The sequence below is a fragment of the Manduca sexta genome, chromosome 5 (genome assembly GCF_014839805.1).
Source record: "Manduca sexta isolate Smith_Timp_Sample1 chromosome 5, JHU_Msex_v1.0, whole genome shotgun sequence".
NCBI classification, from domain to species: domain Eukaryota; kingdom Metazoa; phylum Arthropoda; class Insecta; order Lepidoptera; family Sphingidae; genus Manduca; species Manduca sexta.
Genome location: NC_051119.1, coordinates 6,606,591 through 6,631,672, shown reverse-complemented (window position 1 = coordinate 6,631,672; position 25,082 = coordinate 6,606,591). Strand labels below are relative to the sequence as shown.

Sequence of the window (25,082 nt, the reverse complement as noted above, 5' to 3'; positions counted from 1 at the left end):
CGAGATGTACTCACCATTTATGTTAATGCCCATACCTTTCTAGTCCAGAGTCTTGAACAAATCCTCCAGTGCGCTTGTGAACAGTTTTGGGGAAATAACATCCCCCTGTCTCACCCCTCTGCGCAGCTGAATGGGTCCCGACTGCTGGTTCTGTACTTGGACACACATAGTGGCAGATTCATATAGACATCTCAGCACTTCGACATAGCGATAATCTACTTGACAACGCTGTAAGGATTCCAGGACAGCCCAGGTTTCGACAGAGTCGAAGGCCTTCTCATAGTCCACAAATGCCAAACACAGGGGCCGATTATACTCCTCGGATTTCTGTATAATCTGCCTCACTGTGTGTATGTGGTCTATGGTACTGTATCCTCCGCGAAACCCAGCCTGCTCCGGGGGCTGAAACGCGTCGAGTCTCCTAGCGAGGCGATTCGTGATAACCCTGGAGAACAACTTATAGACGTGGCTCAGGAGTGAGATGGGCCTATAATTCTTTAGAAGGGTTTTATCCCCCCTCTTAAAGAAAAGAACCACCAGACTCCTACTCCACGCATTTGGAGTTCTCCCACAGTGTAGAACGGTGTTAAACAGCTTTTGTAGCTCCTGTATGACAGGAAGGCCACCTGCCTGCAGGAGCTCCGAAGTAACTCCGTTCTCACCGGGGGCTTTTCCATTTTTAAGTTGTCTCAGAGCCAACACGATCTCGCCTTGGTCGATTTCTGGCAGATCGTCGCTGTAGTGGCGCGTCAGGGTGGCTCTGGGATCATGGTCGACATGCCGTGGATAAGGAGCATGTGCAGCGTATAATCGACCATAAAAGTCCTCAATCTCGGCAAAAATCTCCGACTGTGACGAAACGGTTTTGCCCTTTTGTGTCGTTAACTTCGTCAGGTGGCTCCTTCTAAGCTGCTGAGCAAATACCTTAGACCCTCGGTTTCGCTCTATCGCTTCTTCAATGAGGCGTGTATTGAAGCTCCGAAGGTCTCGGCGTATCATTTTTGCTATGCGCCTGTTAAGGTGCAGGTGCAGAATGCCTCGGCGGAGGTTTAATACGTACGCAGTTCAACTACGCTAACCGCGTTGAAGTCCTGGTTTCAAATCCCGAGTCTGGCCAAAATAAACCATATCGAATACAACTATGTTGTCAAGGTAGCCGAATTTTGTTCAAGCGACATTTTATTCAATAAATTTTATCTAGATTTAAAAAAAAAAAAATTACCAAAGTGCTGATTTTAAATATGTATGAAACTTTGTATCGCATAAAATGTCGCTTAAGCCTATTTTCCTTTAACATGTTTTTACTGACACTGCTTTTTTTGCACAATTTTTATTAACACTAAAAGGAACATTACTCTGTCATGTTTTTTTGGTAATGGACATTAAAGAGGAGACGGGAACAAACGTTAGTTATATTAAATTATGTAATTGCATTAGCGATTGCTATCACTAAACCGTAGACTGGAGTCAATTGGGGTCACAGAAACATCACACCCATTAAATCATTTGCAATTAACGTTTTATATGAAGTGATATTCACTGAGATACCACACAAATCATGACAGCACTCAAAGTCAGGCAGCAGTCAAATTTTACAGCCAGGTTTATTAATTTGACGTATATTCTATAGATATGAACGTCCATATAAACTATTTGTTCAAAATCTGAACTAAAATGACAACCAAAACGTCACTGTTATAACCTATTTATTCACTTGAACAACAAATAATTTTACTTATTTGACTAATATTTTTTATTCACATAAAAGTTTGCACTTAGACTTGCGTTTTTATATTATGAGCGCCACTCCGTACACAGCCACAAGCATTAATACTGACACCATATTAAAATTAGTTTGAATGGATTGCAGTTTAATTCACTCGAACACAATGAATGTTCGGAACGCCAAATCTAGTACGTAGTACATATATATCGATGAATTACACTAATTAAGTAAATAATAACATATAACTACAGTAAAATATTAAACAGATCAATAATGTACTTTATATCTACTTACATACGGTATCATCAGTCAATTTCTGAGTAGTGCATACATTCATACTGGATTACGTTCCAATCAGCCGAAAACACGTCAAAATGTGGTTCGCTGTTCATAAGGGTATTATGAGTGTTGAGAGTTCGCGAGATCGGTGATCTAGAATGTGCTACTGGTTCATCTTGAATTGTAAAAGTAGAAGGCTGATGGTAGAATATTTGAATGTATACGACTGCCGAGGTAGCGTAGTTGTTGGGAACGTGGTATGAGTAACATCGCGCTGAGGTTCGGGGTTCGAATCCTGGTCGGGCTAAAACATTGTGCTCTTAAAAATAAGTTTCAAGCTCTTAGTCAGGAAGTTAACGGGGTGATACCCTTGTGCTTCGGAAAGTATGTAAAGCCGCTGGTCTTGCGTCTGATCGCTCTCCGGTCATGTCGGATTGCCGTCTCACCAGACTATGAGAGTGAAGGAACAGAGTGCTTCTGTGTATTGCGCACACGCTTGCGCACTATAATATCTAAAGCGTACCTGACTGTTCTCAGTTGAAATTGGCCGCGGAGGTCGAATTTCAATAAGGAGGGATTAAAAATTGTATAAATTGAGAATTCCCATATTAAATAGGTATAGGTACATTGTGAATTAAAACCTGATATGAATATCAATTTAAATTTTATAAATTAAACTGACTATTAACTGGTACTCTCAATTTTAATACCAATTTTCCTGCACATAAAATGTATGCACTTTATTTATTACTTACATATTTACATTATTTTACAATTTACCATTGAGGATATATTGAAACAGTTGGAAATTCCTAACATTATAATTGTTTCACAATATTTACTGGACAGGATAACATTCCTTCATACCAATAGGTACAACGAATTATTCTAATAGTAGTTAATTGTTGTTTATATTTCATTCCTGTTGTATATTTCGGTTCTGATTTTTATACCGATCACATATCTTACGCACTGCGCAGACGCAGTTATATTTCGAAATTTACTCTGACCTACGTCAGCGGCTGCTAAATCTAGAAAAATATATTCATTGTAAATAATGGTTTGGTTTCATTAGTATACATTACGTTAATTAGATATGCGCCAGAACAATATAATGGAGATTGTTCATTATCTTATCGTATTTAGCATGTGCAAATATTTGTCAGTAATTATGTGTTTGCGTATTTTAGACGTAAATGAATGAAAAATGATCCGTGTTAGTCTAGTTGGGGACGGACTGCCAGACGAATGTTCGCAGGTTCAAGACCCAAGGGAACGCACGTCTGACTTTTCTAAAGTCATAGTGTATCTTAATGGTGGTATATATTTTATATCCGCCCGGATAGCAACCACCGTACACAAGGTGTTAAAACCCGCCATAGTCATTTGCAAAAAGACGGATATACCCCCTTAGACGGATACTTTAATTACGACTGTGCTTTTCTAACGGAAATCACATCGTGCAAACAATCAGTTGTGTGCCTGGTCAATACCAGTTAAAAAAACACACACATACAGTTAACAATGTTAACTGTGAGTGTGTGTTTTTTTCTTTTATACTTTTTTGTTGTATTTATGTGTGTATAGAAATAAATGGTTTAAATGGTTTTTAAATGAAATACACAGTTCCAATAAAAGTTTCCCCCCAGCCCCAACTAAAACTAGTTGACAATAAAACAACAGAAAAGATTTTATCTCCGATAGACAGAGGTGTAACACCTATTTGTCGCCACGTGTTTCGTCTTAAGACTAAAGAGCGCGCCACATCACAAAACCATATCTTGGATACTTTAAACCATACGGAAAAACCCAAATCTCTTCCCGACCGGGGATTCGAACTTGTGACCTGACCTGACCAGGTTTTGCACTGCGCGTGCCGCACAACTGCACCACCGTTGCATAAAAACTCGCTTAAATATAAAGATAGGCGTTACGACATAATATTGTGTATCAGTATTAAATTTTTTGACTCAACAGTTACTAGGACGCATTATGAAACTTTAACGTCTTGAGCGACATATAACTGTAAGTTATGCACTTTTAAGCACTTCGCTTGATATTTTTATAGCGTACTACCAAAACTATTGCCGTTTAGCGAGTCATACGGCCACGTGGGTGTAATAAATGTCTCACAGTTTTTCTTATGAATTGTAATACTAACAGCTAAATTGTACCTGTAAGAATTGCCGAAACAAATACGTCCCTAAAATAAAAGCCGTAAGAGTTGCCACAATTTAATCGTCATTATTTATTTAAAATCTAGCTGACCCGATAGACGTTGTTCCTGTCTTAACTGTGAATTTGCAGCGCGCATTCTGTCAATCGCTGACAGTTATTTCAAACAATTGACAGTTTGTAAAATTATTTTTTCGTTAAGTTTTCTTAAATTTTTTAATTTTCCGTTCAATTTTTTGAATTTTTTCTATCATAAGAACGTTCTCCTGACAATAGCAAACAAAACAAAAAAAATAGTGAAATCGGTCCAGCCGTTCACGCGTGATAGCGTGACCAAGGGAAATAGGGATTAAATTTTATCTTTATAGATGTTAAGGCGATACCTCAAGGTCCATTTTCATACATTTTGTTTCACCTTTAATCTGGGTAACTAAACAAGTATTGGCAAGTAAAGAATTTAAATTCACGTCTAGTTAGTGATTAGTTCTCGCAGTTGAAAGAACAACGTAAAAATAATTAATAATCATGGATATTTCGGCCTTTAAAATTCTTTCAACTGCGAGAACTAATCACTAATTAGACGTGAATTTAAATTCTTTACTTGCCAATACTTGTTTAGTTACCCAGATTAAAGGTGAAACAAAATGTATGAAAATTGACCTTGAGGTATCGCCTTAAGTGAGTGTTACTGTCAATGAAGGAACTGGCCGTTAGAAATTTAAATTTAGAACTATGAAGCATGTCAGTTTTATAAATGTGAATGTAGATACCTCATTTCTTTATTATTAGGGCTGTAAAGTCATGTGCTTGTAGAATGAATTCATTAATAAAATGAGTTCATGCTCCATCCATTTTAGTCCATGAGACTTACCTTAAAATTAATTCACATACGAAAATAAATATTGACAGTTCGTTGTCGCCATCTTGTCTCGAGTTGTGCAACAACGTCTGCGCGGAGCCTTAGGGCCAAGCCACGAAACTGCCCGACCGGCATCACGGGGGTCTTCTGTCAATAGTACAGACAGAAGGCCCCCGTGAGCGAGACAGATATACGGGGAGTAGGAAGGATGGTACAAAGCAGTGAGGGTGTCGGCCTGCCGCGCCTCGCGCCCTGTCGCCCGTTTTCTGGCTTGAACCTGAATATATCCTTGAATGAAAGCACGTTAAGCCGTTTGTCCTGCGGCTGATCTCTCTCCGGTAATGTCGGCTTGCCATCTCACCGAACTATGAGAGTTAAGGAACAGAGAGTGCACCTGTGTATTGCGCATGCACTTGTGCACTATAATATATCCTGCGTAGCTGGCTGATCTCCGTTGAGATTGGCCGTCGTGGTCGAAATTCGGCTAGGAGGTGGTTATATTCTTGAATATAGGCGTTTTTTTTCCAAAGACCCAGTATTATTTGTATTATCATAAGGTACAGGAAATCAACTGAATATAGATCTCGAAGGCTGTTTACGTAGTTTTAAATTGAGATTAATGTGTCAAGGTTAATAAATAAAGACTTCTTTTCAGGGGTGTGTTTAATTGAACAGGAGAGTTTGAGAAACACTTCAGCCCTGGTGGAGAAGAACGCTAGAAGAAAGTATTACGGACTATTCCAGGTAAAGTGAAAATCGGTTCATTCGTTAGGGAGTTACGATGCCACATAAATACAGAGGTTGAACATATCCCTCTTTATACGTGGGGGTTTAATAAGTTCTTAACATCAGCTTCAAATACGTTTTATTTTAAAAAGTATTCTCTGCAAATTACTTAATATAATTTACGTAACATATTTTAGCAATAATAAAGCTTAAGCTCTCTCAGAGGAGGCCCGTACTAAGCCATGGGACTGTATATAATACAGAGCATATAATATAATAGCATTTAGTTCACACTACACATCACGTTATGTATGCTAAGAGTAACCTCGAGTAAGTTCCAATTTGCATTACGTTCTTAATTGATCTTAATGATACTATATTCCTATTTGTAATAGTATTTGATCGGAGAAGGAGTCTATTTGCTTTGTTAACTCTAGCACATTATTTCGTGTATCACTCGCTTTAAAGTTTTAGATAAGAATGAAATATACCTTAAAATTGGTTTACGAATTAATTTGAATTATACATAAGTCCTAAATACTATGAAGTGGATAACCATCTGTTGTTATTTTGGTACTTTATGTGAACGGAATTACGCTTACCATTAGGCGCAGTTCAATCATTTTGCCGCATCAAAATAAAAAAAAAATCGTGGTCAATTTAAATGTGATTCCATGTCGCTCGAATTGATATTTTATTTTGTTTCAGATCGGAAGTGAGTGGTGCAAGGAAGGTCGCAAAGGCGGGAAGTGCGACATTGCCTGCGAAGGTAATTTATTATGATCATTTCATCCACGAAGACGCGACCCGCTACTTTCTCTAACTGCTTTAAGTGTGCGTGAGCAGTATGAATACGTACACTATGATGGATAGCCTCGGAGGAAGTGCTTGGATCAGTCCCTGAGATACTCCGTAACATACTCGGCCAAAAGGTGGGGCGCGTCTTCATGGTTAACATGATTTATACCGTCATACGTATAGTTTGTGTAGGTACTTAGTGTATAAGTCATGTAATGTATAGTATTAAGTCAGTATTATGAGTGCAGTCGAATAAAAAACCCGAAACCACGTCTGAACACATATATTCATCCTTCCATTACATACATATTAGGCACCAACTCAAATAATATATATAGTAAAAGTTATCAATACCATTTGTCATGGTAAGACTCATAATGACAGAAACAGCGCTTGACTTTTTGACTGCAGAAATAGTCGATGTGTACAATTACCTCCCGATAGACAACGGCATGGTTGCGTTTCTGTCATTGCATCAGTTTACGGACAGAGATTTTCCCACCTTCACACCCACCACTACAATTCCTGTAAGTCAGGATCAGCAGTGGCACGCATTATGACACCGAGCAGTGAAGCTCGGCGAGTCTCAGGGAACACTAATTTGTCATTATCCCGCAACGAAATTAATCAAATAGAAAGATAGGGAGGAGTTGGAAATATTAATTGTCCACTACATATTAACAGTCTACGGATAGTGGCTATTGTTTACTATTAGGCGGACTGCTTGTTTGCTTACTTATGGAAAAAAAATGCGTTTAGTGTTAGTAGGTACTCGGCCGGCCTCTCGCATATAAACCTTAATATTACTAATTCTCATAATAAATCAGTGGACTTGATGATTTTTATAAACATTCAATAAGGATTATTTTTGCTTACAGCACTGCTTGACGAGGACATCAGAGACGATGGCGCATGTGCGCAAAAAGTGCAAGAGATGGAAGGCTTCAAGTATTGGCCGAAATGGGTAGCTCGGTGCAAGGGACAAGTACTCCCTGATGTACAAAAGTGAGTAGAATTTTATCAATTTTATTAAAAACTACTTAAACATACACATAACACATATTGCCTATTCCTGATCGGAGGCAGCCAGAAGTTTAAACACAATCAAATTCAGGTAATGTTTTAAAAAAAGTCTCAGTAGGGTTTTAACAAATACTCGGTAGTGTTTTAACACACAGTCGGTAGTGTTTTAACAAATACTCAGTAGTGTTTTAAAAAACAATTGGTACTGTTGTAACAAGGACTCGGTAGTGTTGTAACAAGGAATCGGTAGTGTTTTGAAAAAGACTCGGTAGTCTTTCAAAAAAGACTCAGTGTTGTTTTAGATTAGGCAATCAACCTGTCAATCAGTTTTGATAAATTTCGTTCCGCGGGATAGCTAACATGGTGCGTAGTGTGACTGTAGTCTTTACTATTACTGATTGCGTAAAAATAAATTGTTTCACTATACATGTATAAGGCATATAAGGTCATATTAACCTTTAACTGTGGACGAGCGGTCTCACAGGCCGCTCGCAGTTTGAAAATTTCGTGTTTACACCTTTCCACTTGCTCCCCGTGTATAAGGCACTCAGTAGCTTCAGTTTTAGTGGCGTAACGTATGTTAAAATGAGAGACTGTGTCGGCGGCTGCAAATAAGGCCAGTTATTTTTCTTTAAACTTTGACCGCGGTCTGTGAGACCGCACGTCCACGTTTCCGATACAAATTTTACGCCTACTTTGTTTTTTACGTTATTTTCATTTTAAATGTTAACAAATATTAATGAAAGTACATCTACGTCAATACAAACGCCTACGTCACAGCTGGAACATATTTATGATCTACTTTTAGAGTCAGGCCAGTCTGATAACGAGGAAACTATTGAGGATTGCTTTTTATCAGAAGCTTATTTTATTCGAAAATATATAAGTGACTATGAAGATAATACCGATGTCTCTAGCATAGACGATAACATTATAAGGAGTATCAGCCCCAAGCGGGGGTCCGCGAAAATGTATCTAGTTTGCTAGTACAGTACTAAAATTGACGTCACCTATCAATACAGGCTGGCTTGACGTCACCCATTAATACAGGCAGAAAATATTGATAGGAGTCGTAAAAGGCACGATGACCACAACAAAGCACCCCGCTATGTATGGGCGGTAGTTGTAATGCACTTTCTCTGTGAAACCTAAAAAAAAATATAAAGATCCACCGGAACCAGCAAAATTTTGAAAGGGGTCCATGAGAAATATAAATTTGGGAACCTCTGCTCTAGACGAACCCCCTAGTCAGGATACTGACTCGTCAAAGCGCACAGCATGTCGCCTTTGTCCCCCAAAACTAAAGAGAAAGTCCAATTTTAATTGTATAAGTTATAAACAGGTCATACGGTTACAGTGTTCCAAAACCTAGTGTAAAAACTGCCAATAATTTGATACATATTGGACCATTGTCAAAATTTTTATATTTGAAATTGAGAATACGTTTTTTTGATTATATATTACAATATGCCTTAGATTTATAGATAAAAATGATATTTTTTAAAAAAAGTTTAATTTATTTAAGTTTTCAGCCCTAAAACCGATCTCAAGTAAATTTATGCCAAATAGTGCCTTTAACTGTTAATATGATTCAATTACTCGAGAAATAAATAAAGATTGATTAAAAGCTTCTAAATTATTTAATTTTAATATACATAGAAAATAATAAATATAATAGCGTAAAAATAAAACTAATATTGACGTTGTATTTTTACTCAAAACATAGCGGTCCGTGAGACCGCGCGTCCATGGCAGTGTAACAAAAAAATGACGTCCATAGTTAAGGGTTAAGCGCTACAAATTAGTTCAGCTGTAGTTACAGGAAATAAATAAGAAATTTCTAGAAATAATCATAAAGATGTTGAAAGTAACCGAATATCTTACTATATTTGATGCATACACATACTATGTACGTCTGTTCATTTTAACATTTGTATAAACACGAGAAATGCAAATTGTGTGCCATGAGAAATATATTTTTTCGTCAGACTTGTCAACGGTTATATTTCACGAAACAACGCATAAAGAAATTACAATTAATGATGAAATTAAAAGAAATTATTTCATTTCATAATTGTTGAATATAGTTGATTTGCTCTTTTTTATGAAAAATTTAAGTGCTTACATATAATTACTGGCGCGATCAATAAACGAATTTAATTCAATTTTATGAGAAGATATAACTGTATTATTTTTTCTGATGCAAAGCATGCGCCTTTTGAAACCCATTACTTCTTTCCGTTAAAAAAACACAGTTAAACGGGATTATCTAACATATTTGAGGGTAAAATTCCCTTGTAATATTATTATAGGGTGTTAATACGAGGGTATCCTCTATAATTTGGGATATCCTAACGTAAGGGTCTTTAGCAAAGGTACATTCTGTTGTTTTCATAGTCTTATATAATGATGAATTTGTTACAATATTGATTGTAAATACCTCTGGTGGATACGTGTAAGCTGTGGCGGGGGTCCCGGGTTCTACTCTCAAGTGGAAAAGAAATGTGTGTCTTTCTAGCATGATTTGCGAGGCCTCCGCAGAAGGGGTTGAAGACAGGCAGAGAAGCTTTTAGTGATGGTGTTACCTTTTTTTCTGTTATATATAATATATGCGTATATAAGCAAGAAATAAGGAAAAGGCCACCCTTTGGATCCCTAGAAAGGGCTAAGGAAAGGCAGGAGGACTTTTTAGTGAATGGAGTATGTAACTTCATTTTATGTTATAAATGATTTTATTAGCCAGTAATAAGAAAAAGGCAATGAAACCACTCTAGATATTTCCACACTGTTTACTTATTAGCCACGCCGAGCAAACAGTTCGTCATGCGCAATAATCATAAAATTTATTAATGGTTTCCAGAAAATGGAAAAGTAGAAGTTTAAAGTAAAATCTATATCGACACGTGGTGTGATATGAACTTTAAAAGAATTGCACGTGTGAAGCTGAGAGTAAAAACTACCTGAATATATAAATTCAAAAATTGAATTGCATTTTTAACACAAAGAGTGAAAATTTACCGCATTATGAAAGCAAAAATTAGCTCGATTTCCGACTGAAAAATATCTCTTAAAGGAAAAGGGTTGTATTACAAAAGCTTCAACCTGATTACATTTATTCAGAAATATATTACAAATATAACCTCAATTTTACCTCAGTTATTGTGATGGGATCACAAAATCTTACGCAAATATAATGAATATCGTCTCCTTCAAATGAAGCGAATCAAAAGGGATTTATACTCTAAGAATGTTTTGTGTAATTTGTATGTGTGTTTAATATAAATTCATGAAATGTATGAAGTTTATTTTTAGGTTTTTTTTTGTATACATGAATTATGTTTTACTAGTTGTTGCTCACGGCTTCGCTTTGGTAAAAGAGTTTTACTAGTACAAAATAACTGATTATTTTCTGATATATGATATAATGGAGCATATGTTATATAAATATATATTTTTTAATTATCGATATATATGTACTACGTACTAAATTTGGCGGTCCGAACATTCACTATGTTCAATCGAATTGAACTGCAGTCCATTCAGACTTTAGTATGATCAATATTGACAGCTTGTGTTTGTGTACGGAGTAGCGCTCATGATATAAGAACTCGAGTCTAAGTGTAAACCTAGATTTGATTAAAAATACTAGTCTAATAAGTAAAATTATTTGTTTTTAAGTGGATAAATAGGTTATAACAGTGACGTTTTGGTTGCCATTTTAGTTCAGATTTTGAACACATAGTTTATACGGACGTTCGTGTCTATAGGACATACGTCAATGATCCCAACAATATATTTAATTTCAGATGTCCAGATTGGCAAAATCCGCCGAGCCGCGCCAGCCCGCCTCGAAACAAGCGGTTCCTGAGGATCAAACGACTTGCTGTGTCCAGACCTCGAATGGCAAAGCGGTCGTTACACACCAAATATAGACTTCAATGATTTTTGATAAATTGATTAACTGTCGCTCATTCGGAAGGAAAGCATTAGTTTAAGAATTACTGTTACAAAAACCATAAATCTATACTAATATAAAGTAGTAAAGTATGTAAGTTTTTTGTAGATGGTAATCTCTGAAAATATTAAACTGATTTTGAAAATTATTTCATTGAGTGCTAGTGATTGCTATAAGCTATTTATTTAATGTTTATCCCGGAAAAACTTTAATTTAATGATAAAGCCAATTCCAAACAAAGTAAAAATATGTGTACTGAATAAGTTAGTTTAACGAAACAATACTGCAGGGTTTTAATAATTTATAGTATTTGATGAAATCAGTAAGAAATCCTTCTATACGTTTAATGGCATTTTGTAAACTATTTGTATAATTACTTGTATAATTAAGTGATCTGGTTAGACATCTTAAACGCATTTGCTTTTCACATTTTCTTATTTGTGATTTTTTTAAAATTTTATTTCTTATAAAATTACTCTGCTTATCCACTGTTAATCGATCTGTGAAATTTTTAAACTGTACCTAAGAGTTTGATATTGTTATATTATGTATAATGATTTCTTATGTTTACGCGAATGTTAGAATGGTCACGGGGGGACATATGGCTATGACATATATGAAGGCTGCAAAGTCTTCGAAACGTCGGGAGAAAAATAAAATACAAAAAACCGCGATAGAATCCGGAAAATTACTTTAATTTCAATATTATGTATAATTAGAAAATAGAAAATTGTTTAAAATATTAATAATTATTAAAAATAGAATAGATAATGCTTTCTTATGTTTAAGTGAATGCGTCGACATTAAATAAAACTACTTTTAACTTGAACACATTTATTGTGAAAAATTCTTAAAGTTGTTTTTATTTCAACAGTATATGCTAAATTGATACTTTTTTAAAATTTGAAAATCGAACACAGTGTTCTATAAGATTCGGCCAGGTTTAGAAAATTTAATATTTCTTCATTTGATTACAATAGCAATCGTTTAAAGTAAATTTGTTTTATATTGTTTAATTTAGTTTAAGTTATTGTAATGTAATTAATTTGTCCTCAAAGCGAATACACAAAAGTTTTAATGAGGCTATTTGTATGATTGTTAAAGTTAAACAACAAAGTAATTTTAACCGTCCTTGTTCTTTGTTTACTACGCATTTCATAGTATTTATTTGTTACGCATTTTTCAATTATGCACTTGAAATAGTTGCAATAAAGTCGCTTTATTGTTTCAATAGAGCTTTGTGTATAAAGCCATAGCTAAGATGCCTTTCTACAATCGTTAACGCTAACGTTATGTATATCGATTGACTTATCGACAGGTAATGTCATTCTCATGTATTTTTTGTTATCTATTAACGATTATTAAAAGCTATCTTAGCTATAATGCCAGATTTAAGTTATGAAAACTAAGTTTAAAGTTATAACTAAAATCTTGACTTGAACTCCATAGTTATTGAAATCATGATTGATGCGCCAAAAATGTACTAGATATAAAGTAGTATATTATAAAACAGAAATGGGGTAATTGAAATATTTTAAATGAAATGAATTAATTTTTCTAGATATTCAGAATTATATTAAAAAAAATCAAATTATTTTATTAGGTTGGTAGGTAACAAAGATGTGATATATTTCAAATAGTTGTATTTAAAATACAAAATGCATAATACCTATTTTTATTTATTATTTAAATATTTGTTCTAAAAATGCATTTTGTTTTTATTTGAAATACTTATTCGATCTATTTTGTTTATTTAAATACACAATATATATTTCAACATTTGATCACTTAATTGTTTAATTTAATTTACATTTGAAATACAAAATTCAACAAGTATTTGTATTTAAATTATTAAATCATTTCGTGCATCTCTGTTAGGTAATAAATTATTTAATAAAAACATGTAAATATAACCACAAAATTCCCAACAATGTTATTTCCTTAACATATTACGTACCTTTTAACCGATTTTCCTGTTTTCGGCTTATATTAACTACAAATGGTTATATTTAAAAAGATTTATTAATGGCCTTTTGTTAACAGGAAAATAGAAAATGTTTGGAATATTAAAGAGGATTATCATAGAATATTTAAGCGATAGCCTGGTTGGGTGTGGAACGGATTGGCAGGACGAATGTCCGCAGGTTCAAATCGAAAGGGCACACACCTTTGACTTTTCTAAAAAAAAAAAAAACATGTGTGTATTCTTTGTAAATTTATCGTTCGCTTTAATGGTGAAGGAAAACATCGTGAGGAAACCTGCACATTTGAGAAGTTCTCTATAGGAATTTTGAAGGTGTGTAAAGTCTACCAATCCGCACTAGGCCAGCGTGGTGGACTAAGGCCTAATCCCTCTCAGTAGTAGAGGAGGCCCGTGCTCAGCAGTGGGCAAGTATATAATACAGGGCTGATATTATTATTATTATTATATATTAAAGAAGAATTGGCAAATAAATTAATATTCAATATACCGTTTTTTTGGGGTTAAAGGTTTCCCATATTCATAGCCCTGTCGTTCTTGAACTGAGGTATAATGCCCTCTAGTACGTCACATGGGATGCCTAAGTTTACCTATTACCATGCCGGGAGGCACCTGCTAAAGAGATACGGGTACCTGCCGGCTTATTTACAAAGGGGAAATATATTGTGTTATCCTTCTAGAATGTTCTGGCGACGTAATTGCGGTGCGGTATTACTGCTGTAAAGTCTCAGGTTCGAACTCTGGTCAGTTATATTGAGTTTTCTGCTCAGTATCAGTCCGGAGTCTGGAATTGTGCCCTGCAAGTCCTGCTTTATAAAACAAAGCTCTTTTTCTTTCTGTATGTTCGATTTTCTCAAAATCTACTTAACGGATTTTTATGAAATTTGGTATAGAGATAGTTTAAGACACTGGGAAGGTTATACTTTCTATTCCGGGAAAATATATAGCGGGAGTTTGTCCCGGAAAACTCCTACATGCGGGCGAAGTCGGGTAAATGATAGTAATAAATAAATGTGCAATTTTGTATATTTTTAAATTTTAATCAATTTAAGAGACGCTATTTATATTAAAACCTGCTAATTATTATCGATAAATTCCTTATTCCGGTGTAATTAACAGCTTTCGTAGAAAATTTCCATGAAAATATTGTATTAATTAAGTAATATTAATTACCTTTGATATTGGCTCAATGAAATCTTTTATGAGATGATTTTGTACAAATTATTTTACTTTTTAATTACCAATAATGTGGTTTTGACTCCGATCATAGGTCCAGTTTAATTAGACCTCCCATATACTTGACATTACATGGAAGAAAAGGTCATTGAAGGAATCGCCATTTTCAAATTAATCACGGTTTTTTTCATCAGCTCTTATCCTATTTAAGGTGGGGTCAACGTGACGTTTTTAAGTATTTTATAGAAAGTATTTTGCCGACTTCTTACGTCACATCGTTTGACGTTAAATCTCTTTAGAGTAATCTGTTCCAGGCTAATGATACCCCTGAATCTTGGGCTTTATGTTATTGCGTTAGAGTTCCGAGTGTATCAGACAATTTTTTCGAAATACATTGCTTTAAACGCCGGTAAAACACGAAAACGATCGGGAAAATTGTGTTGACTGTCTGTAATCATTTCTCATTAGGGGACACTCTATTTGGACTCTATTCCGCTTACCATCAGATGCAGAGGTCACTTTGCCGCGCCTGTACCAAAATAATTATACTAATATTATAAAAAAATTACGATACACTTTTAAAACTTTCTCACTAGAAAATAGTATTTTCTTAGTAGACTGGATATGCATAAAAAGCCCGAAATATCCAGGAACATATGCATGCAATTGGCTAAAATATGCATTAAAACGGCGAAATATGCAACATCAATTAATCAAAAGAAATTAATATTATTATTTTTACTTAAAATCAGCATACAATATGCGGAAGGTAAAAAAGATCCCCCATGAATTTAGCTATTATTGGTTATTGGTTATGCGCTTCTTTTACAGCACTTAGCCCGTAAAGAAAGAATTGTGATGATGATGCGTGATGTGCAAGCCGGCTACAAAACAAGCCAGCCTAACTCCGTCCAGAAGCGCAGGATCATCCTGGTGTCTCCACAGGCGTCTCGGAGTGACCCCGGCGAATCGATTTTTGCCGTTACGCAGCTACACCTTCATATTCCAGGATGCTGTGGTAAGTTGTTTCGTCGGCTAACAGACAACTTCTACATAGGGAGTTGTCAGTCACGCCTAGAACATATAAATGTTTGTTTAGTGGGTAATGTCCAGTAATAGTACTTACTATTATGTGTAGGGATGCCCTGTCCAAAGATAGAAGGCGTTTAGTCAAACGAGGGTCCGGGTGTGGCAAATGCATATAAGCGGGTGTGGCATATTTAGCCATTATATGCTAATGCATATAATCCGACGTCTACATATTACTATAGACGTTTTATATACTTTAACCCAGACAAAGCCGCGAACAATACCTACTCCAAAATAAATATAAAAGTTTCCTCAAAGTACAATCAGCCAAAAAAGTAGCTGAACAAATTAAACAATTTAAAAAACGTTTTACACTTTATATTCTATTGAAATACTATTTTCTCTTCATCTTCACATATAATAGATTCGTAACAGGCCGACGTCTATACATTATAGATATTGAAGAAAAACGAATGTGGGGGGTCTTTATTAAAGCCAAAGAAGCGAAAACAACAGTTTTTTGTTTTATTGTCTGTCTGTATGTTTGTACACGCATCACGCAAAAACCACTGCATGGAATTAAATTCAGTTTGCACCGATGTATTTCTAGAGGTCTAACTGAATATGCAGGTTCAATTTTATGCCAGGGAAATTTAAAACGGGGCTTTTATCTCGGAAAAACATTTTCGCGAGCAGAGCCGCCAGTCTCAAATAAAGTAAACCCTTTGATATTTATTTTAGTGAAGAAAAACTATTCTTGATAACTAAACAAAAAGTTAAAAGCGTTTTCAAATATTCAATTTGTTGAGTTACTTTTGTAGCTGACTGTACACACGGTGAGTACATACAAGTATGATCCCTACTGTTCGTATTTACTTAAAAACTTCTCAAACGCGTCCTCACGCCCTCTCGAGGCTTAACGGATTATTATGGAAAGTTCACGAGAATTATTTAACGTAAGCCTGACTTTCACTGTTTTCTATTCATGATAATGTTTGATGACGTAATTATATGATATCAGCCCTGTATACTGTCCCACTGCTGGGCACGGGCCTCCTCTACTACTGAGAGGGATTAGGCCTTAGTTGCTCCAAGATGGCCTAGTGCGGATTAGTAGTTATCACATACCCTCAAAATTTGTGGAGAATTTCTCAGGTATGCAAAATTTCCTTACGATAATTTCCTTCATCGTTAAAGCAAGCGATAATTCACAAAAAATACACATGATTCTAGAAAAGTCAGAGGTGTGTGCCCTTGGGATTTAACCTGCAGACATTCGTCTCGGCAGTCCGTTCCACACCTAACTAGGCTATCGCCACTAATTCGTAGTGGTATTAGATCGCGTAAAATTAAAATGACTTTGATATTTATTTTGTTATATACTTAATAATATCAGCCCTGTATTATATACTTGCCCACTGCTGAGCACGGGCCTCCTCTACTACTGAGAGGGATTAGGCCTTAGTCCACCACGCTGGCCTAGTGCGGATTGGTAGACTTCACACACCCACGAAATTCCTATAGAGAACTTCTCAGGTATGCAGGTTTCCTCACGATGTTTTCCTTCACCGTTAAAGCAAGCGATAATTCACAAAGAATACACACATAATTTATTAAAAAAATCAGAGGTGTGTGCCCTTGGGATTTGAACCTGCGGACATTCGTCTCGGCAGTCCGTTCCACAACCAACTAGGCTATCGCCGCTTCATTACATACTTACACTTATATACTTACACTTTTTTATTTCAAATCTGCGGTTCGACTAACTTATTGTAAAGTGTTATGTTCAAATGAGTATGTTTTCATTTAGTAACGCAATTTCATAATGATTCTATATTCCCAAGGACACCAAAATGTAAGTAACATCGTCAATTTGTTTTACAATGCCTCGGCTAAACCAATTTCTTTGCAAAAATATTTTGAACCCAAAGAAGGTATAAACATAGGATACTTTCAAAAAGGCATAGTCCAAAGGGGCGAAGCCGCGATCAAAAACTGGTGTAACTATAAAATTCCTTAAAACCAAAGTGGATCTAACAAGGATCATTGTAAAAACTCGAGTACAATGGAATTTACATGTTAATTGCACACTTCAGTAATTAGCTGTTGTTACTGACACACTGATATTGCCTTCGGCCAATACTAAAAAAGTATCCTGGGTAGGAAAGTATGACGTTAATGGTCGTTAATAATCTGCCTGTTTTACTAAATGTACTGTACGTAACTTCGCACTGTGATTTGACGACATGATTTACACACTCATACACTCACGCCTTTTATTCCTGGAGGGATAGGCAGAAGTGTAATGCTCTCACTCATAGCCAAGTACGTCTGGTCCTATAATATGGTAGGAGGGAGTCAAATTCCGTTTTAGGCACTAATGCCATTGTCGCTGTGATAAGTGAGGGGCGTTTAAAAATAAAAAAAACACATAGATTCGGATTACCAGGCAAAGGAATCAAACAATTTTTATGGATAACGTGACCGTGACTGACCTGACCCGTGACCATGAAAGCTGCAGTCTTCGAAACTCCGGGAGAAAATTGTTATAAAAAAAGCGATAAAATCCGTAAAAATATTTTTATTTTAATGTCTATTTGCGTAAACGTTCAAAACTATTAAAGGAATCAAACTCAAAATCTATTGGTTCCGAATCCATATTTATCATCCTTTACGTCCGTGTGTCACCGTATCACGCGGTTCCCAAATTGCGTAACATTAACCGTATCTAATCAATTTCAACTCCACATTCGTTAATTGAAACTCAATTTTGGCCTTATGCGTAATGACTGTGATAATTTTAAGTCAATTACGAGTTCATTTCTAAGTGAACCGGTCGCGCTTTCGGTTATTCATTCATTCAATCAGCGCTCTCGGTCATTCATTCGTTCAATCATGTTCGATGCCTCCTAAGTAAATTGTCGTATCAGCAAAAAATGCGATATTCTTTTTTTTATGTTTTGTTATCTATGTACTGTTTACTACCAAAACCATTAAAAAAAGTTAGTAAATGATTTATAATGATGTATTTTGTTTCGTTTGTTAACTTTTCAATTAAATGGGTGTGGTAAACAATATCTTGATAATGGAGCGCAATAAGTGAATATCTCTATTTTTCCAGATACGATTGTTTACATAGGAGTCAATGTCATAAGAGTAAGTTACGTCTATCAAATGAGATATTATTTAGTTCTATTAAAGTGTGGAAAACATCGCGACGAAACCATTATCTAGAAACAAACTTAGAGAATCTTGCAAAAATGCTAGATCCACGTTACTCAGATGTAATTTCTAAATCTTAATTCTACTTTTACGACTGCCTCGGTGGCGTAGTTGTATTGCATGTCCGGTACAATAGCGCTCTGAGGTCCTGGGTTCGAATCCCGGGTCGGGCAAAGTGATATTTGGGTTTTTCTGCTCAGTATCAGCCCGGAGTCTGGAATTTGTGCCCGATATGGCGATAGGCTCGCCCCCTATCACATCATGGGACGGAACATACTTGGCGAAAAGTGGGTGCCGTAGTTGCGCCTCTGCATACCCCTTCGGGGATAAATGCGTGATGTTATGAATGAATTAATTCTACTTTTCATCAGATCCATTGATCATTATGCCATGTTACAGAACAAAAGTACTCACACAGCGGTCAGCCTATTTAGAGTCGAGAATGTATCAAAATCTACCCTCGTAATTATCCTAGAATTGCTATCTCTGTTCTATAATAGTCTGTACCATCTTGTTAACCAACGCGACAGCACTGTTTCGTACACAGTTATTCCTAAAGGACTGCGCTGAGAAGTGAGCTATTGCACTGCGATGTGAGACAGCTTCGATTTAAGCCCAATATGTTGGTAGTAATATATAGGTACATAAACAAGGGTACTTTTGACATTGCGTTACTAAATGAAATCACATACTTATCTTGACGATAACGCTTCACAATAAGTTATTCGAACCGTAGATGTAAAATAAAAAAGTGTAAGTTTCAAACAAAAAAATACATATAAAAATTACTTTATTTTTACTCGCTATAATGCATCCACTACTACTAATTCTTAGAGGATTCGTCGCAGCGGCAACGTCATACTTTCAGCCAGAAATAAACTTACGCACATGCCATATTCAAATTATATTACAAAACGATAAAAAACATAGAACCGGGATTTTTGGTGAAAATATTCATTATTCGTGGCTTATTTTTGACACAAAGGAAAACCTTACCCCCTTATTCATAAACGATATTTATCTAAGGACGCAGCATTGCTGTGATAACAAGTCTGTTTCTCAGTGCTGATGGAATGGCAGCCTTCGCAGTGCGTAGATATAGGGCCGTTGTGATTAGCTAATATTGAGATACAACTTTAATCTAGTTGGCTGTCGGATAAACAAAGCTGAGAAACAGATTTGTTAACACAGCAATGCTCCGTCTTTAGATAAATAACGTTTATGAATACGGGCGTTAGTCTTTTCGGGTTTTACGGTTAGTGTTAAATAACCGACAAATTTAGACATCACAATTCATAGGCAATGACGTCATCACCGTTTTGGGGAGCGTGTGCGAGCGAAATAGCGATATGGATAACAATTTATTGTACAAAATCCAATATAGAAAAGTTACCTTATTGCTTATTCAAATATGGTATTTGTAAATGATTTACATTGTAACTAACCGAATTCTTAAGCCTTGTAAAACCTTTAGAAGTCTGATTACTTAGTGCTCAAACGTTTTTCGGTCACTGGATAGTTTCAATGCCCGAAGAACTGTTATTGGAAAACTTTTAGAGCGGTTTTTGTCATTCTGAAACGAAAACTGTTTTAGTTAAGATGGACTTCTGATTTTCGCGTCGGATGCACACGTCAGATGATGCAGTTTGTGAATGTAGAAAAAACAGCTTTATACTAAGTAACGTCTACGTCACTAAAGTTTTTGGTAGAAGTGTGTGACGTATATGCCAATAAAACGTGGAACGCTATAATTCGCGTCCGATATTATAATATCAGTCTTGTATTATACACTTTCCCACTGCTGGGCATGGGCCTCCGCTACTACTGACAGGGATTAGCTCCTTTTCAACCACGCTGGCCTAGTGCGGATTGGTAAACTTCACTCACCCTCAAAAATCCTATAGAGAACTGCTCAAGCATGCAGATTTTATCACGATGTTTTCATTCACTGTTAAAGCGAACGGTAAATTCACAAAGAATACACACATGATTATTTTTTTTTAGAAAAGTGAGATGTGTGTGCCCTTGGGATTTGAACCTGCGGACACTGGTCTCGGCAGTCCGTTTTTTACCCAACTAGACTATTGCCGTTCTATGTCCGATATTATAATGAGAATATTTTTACAGCTGTGCTGTTGTTCGTTTGTGCATTACCGTAAATAAATTATTATAAAACGAATGTAAAACTACAGGATTGTAAAATTAACCAGTATTATTATCATAGTTATATTATCTGTTACAGTAATATATTACAAAAAATAATTCACCTGTACAAAAGTAAACTGTGTTCAAATATTTTATTAAGATCCAATTACATTAATTCGACAAAGGAGTCGCTGAACGAAGCCGCATGCGAAACTTTTCATTGTATAAAACGGTTTCAATCCCGGACTCGGCGCCAAAGCAAAAATATTGTAAAAATCTTAAGTTTTATCGTGATTCGGAACAGCGGTAAATATCTGTGTCTCCAAGATTCTCGAAAACATGGGTAACAAGATTCAATTTTCATATTTCAGAGGCTGGTGCACCATGGCAAATGTAAGTGCGGTACCGACTGCCAAACGCGTGATAAAACTTCGCGAACTTTCGCAAAAATCGAAAGAGTCGAATGTTTGACATGCTGTGAAGTATTTTTACTCAACTATATACATATCATCACACGTACCCATTTTCAGGGGTAGGCAGAAGTGTTATCACATCCACATTTCGCCAGTTATGTTAGTTTCCATTTATTCGATGTGAGCCTTTTGCCGTTTACTTTTACTTATATTTTTTTTCCAGACACTTGGTTGATGCTGATTTTACCCGATTTGGGAATCGAACCCCAGACCTCACCACAGCAGCTTATCAATACAACAACGCCACCTGGGCAATCTAGTTCAACTATCTTAAATACTAAAAGAATCTTAGGGATACGCCACAGGCTCATCAACAGAGAATAACCTGCCAGCATGAAAATGATTTTATTTATAGTGCTTACTTCTCGGTGTGTTTTTTAATGATTCCAAAGGTCTGGCTTATAGAAGTAGTAGAAGTAGATGTGAGAGAGCAGATATTATGTTGGAATCTTCTTCAAGCGATAGCTGTATAAGTGAAATATTATTGGGCAAGAAAGCTACTCTTGTTAAGCATAACAATATGATTCTTGTTTGATTGATCCCTACCCAGTACATATACCCTAGAAGGGTTTGTTTTCAATAATCAATACAATTGTATGCAAATTATAATGAGAAACTGCTCCACGGCTTTCTGAAAGCCTTTCGTCACCCAATATTCCTGTAAGGTCAAATGCTCTGTCAAACGATTATGATCTCTATTCTTCAGCTCACAAAGCCTTTAATAAGTCCCGATTGTCGCCGGCTTTTGTTCTAAGGCTAGGAACGCGTCGCCTTGGGAATCGAGAGTCTAATTTACGAGGAGCTCTCTCGCCGCCGTCGTTGGTAAAGAAGTGGAAGGTTTCTCCCTGATATCAAAGGTCTCAGTAAATCGGCCGACAAAATTCTCTCGTTGTCGGTGCTTAACCAAATACTAGCAGTTAACTTTTATGGAACTATTACATACATTCAGTCTAATAAAGTTATGTTTGCAGTTCTGTCGCAGGTTGGTTCTTTAAGTCTAATATTCTTTTTGCTTATAACTTATTGTTATTGGCATAGGGATTACTTTACTTATGTCGAAATGGAAAATGATACTTAGTAAGATTTCATTTAATCCCGGCGGCAACTTGTGAATTAACTTCATACCCTTGTCTGTATGGTTACTTTGTAAACATTGCTCAGGATTGCTGAATATGTTTTGGCTTTTGATTTATTACTGAATGGGATAGGGGGCTTTATACGTTTGTCGACATTATGTGGTAAACAATTATGTCCTTGGGTAATTTTTTCTAAAATAGGAGGAAGAGTTTTATATGGACACGAGAAATTAACTTCACTATACGTTGTGGAAGTAGAGAGGCGTTGCGATAAAAAAATAATTGACAGTAGATAATTAAGTATCTATCGCCAATCGACACAATTATGCCGGCCGGCTTAAAATGGCCTGAATTCGGAACATATCGACGGTTGGAAGGCTAATTGACATAAACGACATTTTTAAAAAAAAAAATTAATCAATTTAAAAAGATATAAAAAGTACTGTTTTTAAACTTAGTGTCGCAACAAAATGTCGTTTAAGTCAATTAGCCTTTCAACTATCGATATATCATCACATCAATAAAGCTAATGAAATCTAATTAAAGATCAGTCCGCGTGATACTAGAGCGTTGGATATTGGTTCTAATTTATATAGACAAACGGTTGAAAAACATGAAGCTAAACATCAAGGAACACGTTCAAACAATACACCTTTTGGAAATTATATAGAATTTATAATAGTGAATACAAAAATGGAGAGCGATAAAGTATTTAATAAGTTGTAGGATTCTTTCATAACAATTTGGGTGGGTATTGGTATATTTCTGCCACCAAGCAAAAATGTATCAACATTGTAGTTTCTGTTAAAGAAGTGCATTGTAATTACTAAATATTAAGAGACGTTTTAATAAACCAATCTTATATCTTTGAGTCCGATCTTAAGTAGACACTTAAGATATTGAATTTAATACACAAAGCATGAGCTGTCATGTAAGCTACTGAGTCGAAACTCAGCTATCAAAATCCATCACAAAATGTGGCTTAAAATATCAGTTAAACTGTCGTTGATATGTTTTTATGAAACAATGACTAACTTAAAATCTTGACTAACTCGACGGTCTCTCAAGTGATATCGTACTTTAGTGCGAAACCGAATCGTAGCTATCAGGGCCCTTAATCTGTATGATAGTGTAAACGCGTAACGCGGCCGTGCCATGTTATCATCGATAAATGTGCGTGGAATGATATTCTGTAAGCTAAATTTCTATAGTCCTAAAAATGATGCGTTGTCTTACGTGCTTGTTACGCACTGTTAAAATAACGTGCGGGATAGAGAATAAGGCTCCAGTACGGCCCTTAGATTAAGCATCTCTTGTCCAAGGTTAACAGGTCTATTTTAAAGCCATGTAGAACTATGTAGTTATTATAATCGTGACGTTACCTTCAAGTGAGTGGCTTGCTTTGATTGATAGTCAGAATTAAATTTAATCTTATCGCTTACATACGTACTTTGACGTCGATTTGAAGACCGTTAAAGGTTGATTCATAATTTCAGTTAGTAAAGAATTTTAGTAGATGATAAAACTCAAAATATAACACGTTACATAGTAGAAAACTTGAAAAATAATAGAATAGAAAGCTTAAAATGCGTCACTCGTATTACAACGCAATGAAATTTAATATTTTCTTGTATTGAAAAATTCTTTACCCGCAAAAAAACAAAGGCTCAAGCAAAACATGCGCTATTGTTTTCTTCGTATAGTGTACCAAATTGCATTACTGTGTGCACTTGATTTTTTTCTTCGTCTTGGAATGAATTCTTGGGTATGTTGTACAGTTGGTTATTGCAGAATATTCTTCATCGTCGATAAAGTTGGTGCAAAACATTCTTGTGATATTGTTCTCCAAGGTTGATTTTGACTGAATGTGGCTTGGGTTCGATTCAATTAACACCATTAATTAATAAGATGCCGTCAAATATAACATGCAATAAACACCGCTCCATATATTAAAGGACACAATAATTTCTTTTGCTAATTATTATAAATGTAAGTGCTGACAATGAATGATATCAAAGGGAAGTTTCCATCGTCACGAGTCAAGACATCAAAGAGATGTCACTCAAGTTCTGACACTTGCGATTTTCACACAGTATATTATTTTATTTTTAAAATGAATGTAACGGGTACAGTCGAGTAATCTTTTTTTTTTATTTTTACAGACTAGCATAATTATGTCAAGTTTGGGGGGTAATCATCTCTCGTCTACAGTCTATTGAATCCCACTCCACTTACAATGAGGTGTAGTGGGGTAATTTTGGCGTGCTGGGGCCTTATTCTCTATCCCGCACGTTATTTTAACAGTGCGTAACAAGCACGTAACACAACACAACATGTTAAGGACTATAGAAATTTGGATTACAGAATACCATTCCACGCACATTTCTCAAAGATAACATGACACGGCCGCGTTACGCGTTTACACTATCATACAGAATA

The 25,082-nt window shown here is 35.7% G+C and overlaps 1 protein-coding gene across 1 annotated transcript in view; it reads left to right on the top strand.

Moving 5' to 3' along the window:
* LOC115449367 overlaps nt 1-12,002 on the top strand; it is a 124,484-nt gene extending 112,482 nt beyond the window's left edge. Inside the window, exons 14-17 of the mRNA XM_037443821.1 lie at nt 5,695-5,783; nt 6,474-6,534; nt 7,442-7,568; nt 11,393-12,002. Coding sequence (XP_037299718.1) covers nt 5,695-5,783; nt 6,474-6,534; nt 7,442-7,568; nt 11,393-11,528 — 413 coding nt within the window. The 3' untranslated portion in view covers nt 11,529-12,002. The remainder of the gene's footprint in view (nt 1-5,694; nt 5,784-6,473; nt 6,535-7,441; nt 7,569-11,392) is intronic.
* The last annotated feature ends 13,080 nt before the right edge of the window (nt 12,003-25,082 follow it).